The 9382-nt window shown below is 41.7% G+C and overlaps 1 protein-coding gene across 2 annotated transcripts; it reads left to right on the top strand.

Annotated features, from left to right (window-relative positions):
- The first annotated feature begins 556 nt into the window (after positions 1 to 556).
- Positions 557 to 7628, top strand: LOC105933054 (THAP domain-containing protein 5). 2 transcript variants are annotated; one of them, XM_012872426.3, is made up of 5 exons: positions 557 to 781; positions 4611 to 4794; positions 4868 to 5574; positions 7170 to 7356; positions 7443 to 7628. In XM_012872426.3, the coding sequence occupies exons 1-5, from the start codon at positions 714 to 716 to the stop codon at positions 7569 to 7571; spliced, it is 1275 nt and encodes a 424-aa protein (XP_012727880.2). In that variant the 5' UTR covers positions 557 to 713; the 3' UTR covers positions 7572 to 7628. The 2 variants fall into 2 exon arrangements, with proteins under 2 accessions (XP_012727880.2, XP_036005879.1); XM_036149986.1 differs by lacking the exon at positions 557 to 781 and adding an exon at positions 868 to 911.
- Positions 7629 to 9382: the final 1754 nt, after the last annotated feature.

The raw sequence follows: 9382 nt of genomic DNA, 5'->3' as shown, positions 1-9382 counted from the left end.
CGAGTCCCCTTAAATCAAGATTAAAAACACATCTGTTTAGGATTATCTTCGACTGTTCTGTTCTGTACTGTTTTACTGAAACATCATTAGTTCAATTGTGTAGTCCAACTGTTTTTAATATTTGCTTTTAGTTTCTATTTTCCCATGTTCTATTTTGTTTTTGCATTTTATTCCTACTTACTTTTATTCTGCCCTGCCCCTCCCCCTATATTTTCATCATGTAAAGCACTTTGCATTGTCTCTGTACTGAAATGTGCTATACAGATAAAATTGCCTTGCCTGATAATAAAATTATAGTCCATCCATTTGAGCCAATTTCAGCCCAAAATGGCGTTTGCACCGTGTGATCTGCTTTCAATAGTTATCGTCGGTTATTGCAACCGTTAACTTCAGAAAATACGGGCAAAGTCGCGTCCTTTTGCCTTTACTCCCGTCGGCTCCTATCCTGCCTAGAGTAGGAGAGACCTATCCAAGATGGCGGCGCCGCAGGATGCGCTCCAGCACGTAGTGAGGCGCCACTGGCCAGAGGAGCGTCGCGGCCGTGTGACGTATGGCGCTTCCGAGCAGCTGATCGTGGTTCGTCAGCCTCGCGCCGCGAGCCAGCAACTCGCACGTCGTCGCGAGCCTGAGGAGACGTATGAGAGGGAAGGACTTTGGTTTCACCTTGTTATGAGTCCAGCTGGGTCGAGGAGCCCCGGGAGCTGCGCTCAGCGATGCCCAAGTACTGCTCGGTGCCGAACTGCAGGAGCGACTCCGGCGGCGAGAGGAAGAGCTTTTACAAGTAAGCGTCGCCCTTTAACGGGGGTTCCCTCCCCGCGTTTTAACCGTAGAAACGGTTGATTCGGTTTCCTGGTTGTGAGTCTGCGAAGAGACGCGGTGGGAATGTGCGCTCCGCGGAGCAACAACATCAGGTTTTCTACTGGTTTTAAAGTTCTTCTGGAGCTTGGCTAAACGACCAGATGAGGAAAGTCCTCCGCTATATATTTATCATTTACTCCAAGGCTGTCAGACTTTTCTTTCATATCAAAATCAAAATATTCTTATTTTACATAATTTTCAAAGCTTCTCGGTTCTTTTTTCTCCCCCTTTAAGCTTTGGCTGCTTTAAAGAAAGAGTTGCAGTCCGTGTCTGGATGTTTTTGTGTTAATTAAACCACGTGGCGTTAACCTCATTAACCCATGAAACGTCAGAGGCGCACAAACTCAACGCTAATGGTAGAAAACAACGCGCGGGGGGTTCTCTCTTTCTTTGCTTTAGCGTCAAAGTGCAGCTTTTACCTTTTTTATTTTAACTTGTATAACTTAAGAACAGAGATGTCCAAACGTCGGTCAACATGTTGAAATTTCCTGATGGGGGGGCACAGAACATGCCACCCCCTACATTCATTGTTCTGACAAATAATTAAACATTTTAATCGTGATTAGTCGCATAATTTCAATAGTTAACTCGAAATTAATCGCAAAGTAATTGCATATTTTATCTTTTTATTTATGAAAGTGTAAAAGCCTATTTAGGCATTTTAATATGCAATTTTGCAATAAATGACACTAGTAAAAAAAAACATGCTTGTACAAAAATATATTTTTTTTATTCTCAAGAACTTTTCAGAATTGGAATGAAAACATGCTGGTGCCATAAAATATTAAACTCTGGCTGATAACGGCTAAATCGCTAATCATAACGCTCTGATTTTTACACAATGTGTAAACAAATGTGTGTATAAATAAATATTTCATGTCAAAATATTTTTCTCCTCTTAAACAAAGATAGACTTAAGAAAGCTATACTCATTTTACATTTTAATAAAGTTGTATTCATTTTTTCACTCTCACACACACACCTAATCCTGAACTTTCACACCAACAAAAATATTTTTTTTTGTATAATTTTGCACATTCATACAGTTTAAAGCCTGGAAAAAGGTTTTAAATTTCCAGGTCATTCCAGAGTCTGACACTTTGCTTCCAACTGGGGCAGGAGCTTAATACCCATGAAAGAGAACTAATTAGCACAGCTTCATGTGCCAAACAGTTCTTCGTTTGGCAATGTGATTCAGCTTTAGTTTGTCAAATACAGAAACAACAAATTAATAAGCATTAAAGTACGGTTTATGGGTTATCAGCGTGTAAAAACTAATCTTCAGAACAAATCTCTGCTCCAAATGTTGATCTGCACTATTTAATCTACTTTCAGCAGTTATCACTGGTTATTGCAGCTGTAAACTGCAGAAAATACGGACAGATTTGCTCCCTCTGCCTTTACTCCCTCGGCTCCTATGTCTTTCTAGAGGAGGATGCACTCCAGCACGTAATGAGGGATATTTCAGCTGGTTATACTCGCTGTGTCTGTAGTGCAGCAGCATCACTTATTTTAGAGCCCAAATAAGCAACTTTACTTTCAGAAACAAGCCCAAAAAAAACCCCTGCAACCCGCAACTCATGAAATTTACAAGCGATTTTAGAAAAAAAGAAGCCCAAAGTTACATGAAATAAGCAGACTTGGCAGCAGCGAGCGCCGGTCTGTTTTGGTACAGTCTCTAACGTTTTTGGAACTACAGAAAGTGGCGAGGGTAAAAAAACCAAGGCGTTTTATGTCGGGATTATGGTCTAACAAAGTTAACACATTAAAACTGACAGCCCTAGTTTATACTGTTATTTTTTTTCTACACTTGCCACAAACTAAACATGGAATATTTTAATTAAAGAGATGAAGCAGTCAGATTTTTAGCAGGAAATTGACGTTAAATCCAAAACATAACATGAATATCACTTTTGCCTTATTAGAAGGAAGGGAATTAATTTGTCATTCGCTGTTTTCAGCAACAGTGATTAAAGTCGAGGCCAGGAAAGAGCATGCTTAGTAAATGGCTTACAGAGTTGGGCTGGGCGATATGGATTAAAACATAAATCTCAGATTTTAACATACCAAATCCGATTAATCGATTTTTTTCCTCCTTTTTGTTTCATAAAAGAAACTAAAGAAATTTTTTTAAAACCTTGCTTTTATGTCAAGAATTTCGTCAGGGAGTTGACCTGAATTCAAAGTGCAACTAAAAACAAGCTGTGAAACATGCTTGTAAAACAAGATGGCAGCCGTGCCATTATAAACAATGAAAATATAACAAAACATTTGCTGCTAGTGGTATTACACATTGAGCTAAGAACAGGCTTCACTGCACTTGTGAACATCAAACTAAGTTAAAATAAGTAAATAAGTAAATGAAGTACCTCGTATTATGGTAAAAAAAAGTTTCCACTTAACAATATTTTGACAATACATTTGCCTAAACATATATTCAGCATCACATGCTGTTCTCTTCATGCAAACCCAATGAGTGTACTGGAGAATAAAATCCAGATTTTCCAAAAATGAAATCTTAAAGAATTGTAAATTCTAATTAATCGATTAAATTGATTTATTGCCCAGCCCTATTACAGAGGGGCTGAGGTATCATCACCATTTATGGGACGTTTGCAGATTATCTTTAAAACTTATCTTTGTCATTTTTAGAAGGATGAACTAAATTCATTACCTTCATTTTAACATCATAATAAAGGGAAATAAAGGGATCACAGACATCCAGCAGCGTATTTCCCCCCCCCACAGAATAAACCCGGGCTCATCTATGTGTTTAACTTTACTAAATACGGTAAATGTTCTGCTTTTTGTTGCTGTGAACAGATTGGAAACATTTCCTAGACCAACAAAATAAAATAAAAAGTCAGGAAACTGATCAGCTTCCTGTTATTACGGCAAACATCTGGTAGCCTTTTTAGTACAGACACCAAGTCGTTCTCTTCTGCTATGTTTATAATAAGATATTACATGTTTAATCTACTGCTGAGGAGGGAAAAGAACAATAACTAATTATAACATTGTGGTTTTTAATGGGTGGGGGGAATTTATGGCCCCTGGGTGCTTTAAACCTGGCAGTTTTGGCCCCCGGTGCAGAAACTTTGGATTCCTCTGGCTTTGAGGATTTTTGTCTAATCTGAGCAAACTGACATGCCATAAAACATCTTATTGGTTTTACCTTAACTTAACAGGATGGCAAACATCCTGAATGCTTTTCCAAGACACCAACAGCTTTGCATCATGTCTGCATTGTGAAAAAAAAACTAAATTTTACTTGCAGTACTGAGCTTAGAGCCTGAAATAAGTAGACAAAAAAAAAAACTGCAAAGGAAGACACGCTGAAAAACGTTCTTATAAAGTCCTGTTGCTCCAGAACCCAGATAAATAAAAAAGTTGGAGTTCTACCTTTTGGCTTTTTAAGGAAAATAAAACTGTTCAGATGCGAACCTTTTCCCATTTGTCGTATTAAAACCCAATTAAAGGAGAAAAAAGCAGAATGGTTTCTGACGGCTTTGTGCCGCTCAGCAGGAAGCAGAGACAGATTAATGTGACGACTCGGTTAGCGGATCTTTACGTGACGCTCTGGTTTCTCTCTGATCGTTTACACGCGCCGATATTACATTTCTGGTAAATCATCTGAAGAAGACGACTGTAGACGCAGCTCTGAGCTTCAGCCGTGACGGTTTGGTGTTTGGCTTCACGCGTCGGATCAGATTTAGCTGATTTAGCTAATGCCCCCCCCCCCCCCCCCCCAGGTTCCCCCTACAGGACCCGGCGCGGCTGCAGCAGTGGCTGAGGAACATGGGCCGGGAGAACTGGAGCCCGTCTCGCCACCAGTACGTCTGCCACGAACATTTCGCCCCGTCGTGCTTCAAGGTGCGCTGGGGGATCCGCTACCTGGACAGTGACGCCGTCCCCACCGTCTTCCTGGAGCCTGAGGTGAGCCGGGAACAAACCCGCCGCTCTGGTGCTGACGGTGGACTCTGACGGCTTTTCCTCTCTTTGCCTCCAGAAACGGAAAGCGGACGATCCCGGCGACAGGAAGCCGAAGCGTCTCCGAGGCGACACGGCGCCGGATCCCCTGGAGATGCAAGGCGAGCCTCAAACGCTTCGCCTGTTTGAGTTTTCCGTCGACCCGACGCTTCAACGAGACGGCGGTTCCCTCCAGACGGGCGTGGACTCGCAGGCGTCCGTGGAGGCAGCCATGGCGGGTGGGAACGGACCGCCGGCCGTATACCAGTCAGTGGGGGATGTGGTGAGCGGCGGCGGCGCTGAGGTGGTCCTGATGTCTGAGAGCTCGGCGGAGGGAGGGCGGGTGGAGCTGGTGAACGGGATCGCCGCGGCCATCCTGAGCCGGGGCGGCGCTCTGGTTCTGAACGAGCTCGTGCCGCCCGCCGCCCCCCCAGGACTCCAGGATCTGTCCACCCAGGAGTTCCTGCAGCTCCACGAAGGTCAGCAGGTCGTCGCTTACTTCGAGACGATACCCAGCGTCTTCCCCAGCGGGGCGTCCACCCAGTTCACCTTCCCCCCCGACACGGTGCTGTCGTCGGCTCTGAGCGCCGAGCCCATCTCGTCCACCGTGCCCATCGTGTCCAAACACGCGCCGCCGTCGCTCGCCCTCAGCCTGGAGCGGCTGGACGGAGAGGAGGCGGAGGAGGGGGAAGGCGTGTCGGACCCAGACGGGACGGAGCAGGACGACCAGCAGCTGGGGGAGCACAGGTGAGCCCCAAACGTGGTTTTTATTTTTAAAAGGTGAAATCATCACCCAACAAGCAAAAAAAAAGTCTGAATCCTCTTCAAATTGAGCTGAAGTTATACATCCGGGCCTAAATGCATGCTTCCTTCAACTAGGGCTGAACAATTAATCGCATTTTCAATATAATCGCGATTTAAAAAAAAAAAAGCAATTTCCAAATCGCAGAGGTCTGCAATTTTTGGCTCTGTAACAATTAGTGAATTAAACACGTCCATTAGGTGTTGGTAAAATGTTTAAAGTGGGTTTGCCTCCACATGGAAGGGAAGACAGTTGCAGCAGTGAGATAATCTAATTTTATTACTTGTTTTAGAGTTTATATAATCATACAAAGCATTAAGTTCAGGTCAATCAGTTTAATACATAGACTTGCTTGTTGGTTGCACTTTATGTTCAACAAGGATTGATGTCCAAATCAATTAAAAGCTGTTCTCTTGAACAATTTTCAGATTTATTAAAACATTAAAAGTTCTTGTTTTAAATAGTCCTTGTTTACAAACATCTTTATCTAGAGGCCATTTGAACAGACAACAATTGGTGCTTGTGGTTAATGCAGAAAAAAGTCAAAATTGCAATTTTGGTTGAAATATATTTATCTGCAAATATATTGCAGAACGCAATCATTTCTGCTCCGAGTTTAGACGCTGCGGGTCTTTTAGTAACTAATCCGCACGCAGAGGAAAGAAATTGATGTGTTGTTTTGTATACGTTTAAAAAGACATGATAAATTAAACTGGGGGGAAAAAATCGCATTAAATCGCAATATTAAGATAAAAAAATCGCAATTAGATTATTTTCCAAAATCGTTCAGCCCTACCTTCAACCCACTCTTATATTTGGTTAGATGTCTCTTAACGAGCTGCGTCACAAATAAACACCTTTAGCTTTCCTTTAAAAGCTTCTGACAGGAACCATCTGACCCAAACTGTCACTGGACGATGGTAGAAAACTGAATAAGCAGCAGAGCTGAAACACCAAAGATTTGAACCTTTTAGCCCAAAATAACCAGAACGTAATGATGAGGAGATGAAGGTGAGGCTTTAAAGTTCATCATCATCATCATCATCCTGTGGGGCTCTTTCCCTGCCTTTGGTGCTGGACAAACTCGGAGGTCGTGGTCAAATCACCGCGCCGTGACGGCTCCTGTGATTTCCCTGCAGTTATTGGTGGGTCTTTGTGTGGCATTCAGGCTGTTTGTGTAATTTAAGACACTTTGGATCAGAGAATCCACAATAAATCTAACACTGTGCCCCCAGTATATGGAAACCATTGAAGCTGTTGGCCAGGTAAAACAAATCATTGATTCTTGTGCTGCTTCACCAACATGCATGCCACTACTATTTACTCAGTTTCTAATCTTCCAGTTTGTTGAACGTGGTCCTGAAGGCATCTTCATTAAACCGTGGTCCTTCTATGGCTCACTTTCTGTGCAGTTCTTACAGCCGACGCTTCCTTGGATGCAGAACACGGAGACACTTGATGTGGTTTACATCTTTAGCTCAGAGCTGGGCATCACATCAGGTCATTTAGTTTTGGGTTTGCTCTCTTTTTTTTCTTCCAGCTACCATAAGAACAGTTTGAGCAAAGAGCAGCTGGAGGCGGTGGTGGCCGAGCTGCAAAAGAAGGTGAAGGTGCTGCAGCAGCGCCACCGCCGGCACCTGGAGAAGCTGCTGGGTCTGGAGAACACCGTGAGCCAGCTGAGGCAGAGCAACACGCTCAACGAAGAGCGGCTGCAGCTGCTGGAGAGGGTAATTCATATTTATTCTGTCCCATTCCTGCTTTTCATGCCGACTTGCTACCAGGTGTTGATGCCGTTCCTTCCTTTCTCCTCCAGGCGTACCTGCAGAGCAGTGCGTCGGATGCTGGTGAGACCGTGGCCATCATCTACGAAGAGGACGACGCCGCGTACTTTTACACTCCGCTGAACGATGCCGCAGCGCCGTTAAGTCTGGACAACAAATAATGTGGCTGTGCCAAAAAAAAAAAAGTCACTAAAGGGGGTAATGTTGTTTAAAACAAATGAGCTGTGTTATTTTTTTTAAATCCAAGCTTCATACAAGATCAAAAATAGGTGCTTTTTTTTATTTTTATTTTTTTGTATTCATTCTGCTGCAAGCTTTGCAAAGATATGAATAATTAATAACGGGGAGGTGTTTTTTTAAGGTGTTTGCTTTCTAAAACTTTGTTAATTTATTTTTCTTTATGAAAATTTACAGATCGTTAAAAACAATAAATTCTCAATAAGTTTAAAGCTTGTTGTTTGTGCTCTGGATGAAACTGCCAGCCACCCTAACACTGCAGACGCTCACTGAAGCGTGTTTGGGACACAGCCTGGAACAAAACAGCGCAGAGGGAACGCCCCGCTAAGCTCTGATACCTCAGAGTCAAATTTCTAGTTTTTCAGGTAATGTTCCTGCAAGCTGGGACAGTTAAATGCTCTCCATGGTGTGCAGATAGTTAGAAATATTACGCCATAAGGGTTAAGAGGGGGAAAAGAAGTGAATCAAAAAGGTTTGAATAATAATTTATACTTTTATAACAAAGACTGGTAATGCAGCTGTTTTGCACAACACTCCATGACAGGTTTTAAACCTTTCACGTTTCCTTTGTTTATTTTAATGCTCAGTTGAAAGTGTCACGGTGTAGTTTCTATCGTCTCCGCTAGAGGGCGGTAGAGTCCGCTTCTAACTCAGCCCATCAAAGAGCAGGAACGTTAGAGCTCTGATCCCACAACCAGATAAAATACACATGGTAATCACAGTTTATATATATATAAATACTTAAAGTTTTTTTATTATTTCATTCATTTATATTTTTGAAGAAGACTTAAAGTTTAAACAGGCGGACAGAGCTTGTTATGGAGGCTGCTGATGCTGAGTGAGCGTTCTGTTTAAAAAGTGTTTTCTGTGAGAGTTTAGTATAAAAAAAATATAAAATATAACAAAAAAATTACAAGAGCCTCAGAAGACAACAGGAAGCCTTAGAGGAATAGAAAAAGTCGGTTCTGTTTGGTATTTGAGAAAAGTTTACCTGTATCTGGAGTGAAGCGTTAAGGATGTGGAAACGTCTGCAACCTGTTTGACGTAGGAATCTTTACAGTATAGAAGTGAGGCTGCTGCCACAGTTTTTTAGCTTTAACTAAAAAAAGGAAACTACTGTTGTAAGGTGACCTCTCCATCTCAGTTTTTTTTTTTTTTTTTTTTTTGCTTTAGCCCCAACGCTCTATAAACAGACTGAGCTTCTCTAAAGTTGATAAAGATCTGCCTGCAAAGAATGATCTGATGCTCATTGTGTAAATATGAGTTAAACTGAATGTTTTTGCACAAAGGGGTGGAACTATAGGTATATCTCAGTTTCTTTAATTAGTTTTACCAAAAGATAATGTAGATTTGACAATATAGGTCGACAAAACTGGGTACAAAGCCTAGGATTTTCAGAAATTGTGTACACTTAGTAAACTACATTAATAAAATATTTGAATATTGAAATCCTTTTATTATGTTACCCTTTATCTAACCAGATAAAATCCTCTCAAAATTAATGTCACATTTATTGTGCTATAATCATGGCCAATGCATATAAACAGTCAATTAGTGAATTTGAATTGTTACAGATAATTTGAAATAGTTTGATTTTCCAAAGCAACCAGATGTTCTGTGTGAGAGAAAAATGCTGCAGATTTCAGGAAAGAAAATCATAGCAAAAATGAAGAAAAGCCATTAAATTATTCTGCCTGCCCTGCACCACAGCAAAAACGTAGCTAAGGTTTGCAGA

The sequence above is a fragment of the Fundulus heteroclitus genome, chromosome 18, assembly GCF_011125445.2.
Source record: "Fundulus heteroclitus isolate FHET01 chromosome 18, MU-UCD_Fhet_4.1, whole genome shotgun sequence".
NCBI lineage: Eukaryota > Metazoa > Chordata > Actinopteri > Cyprinodontiformes > Fundulidae > Fundulus > Fundulus heteroclitus.
Note: the sequence above shows the minus strand (reverse complement) of the source record. Positions and strands in the feature narration are given on the sequence as shown.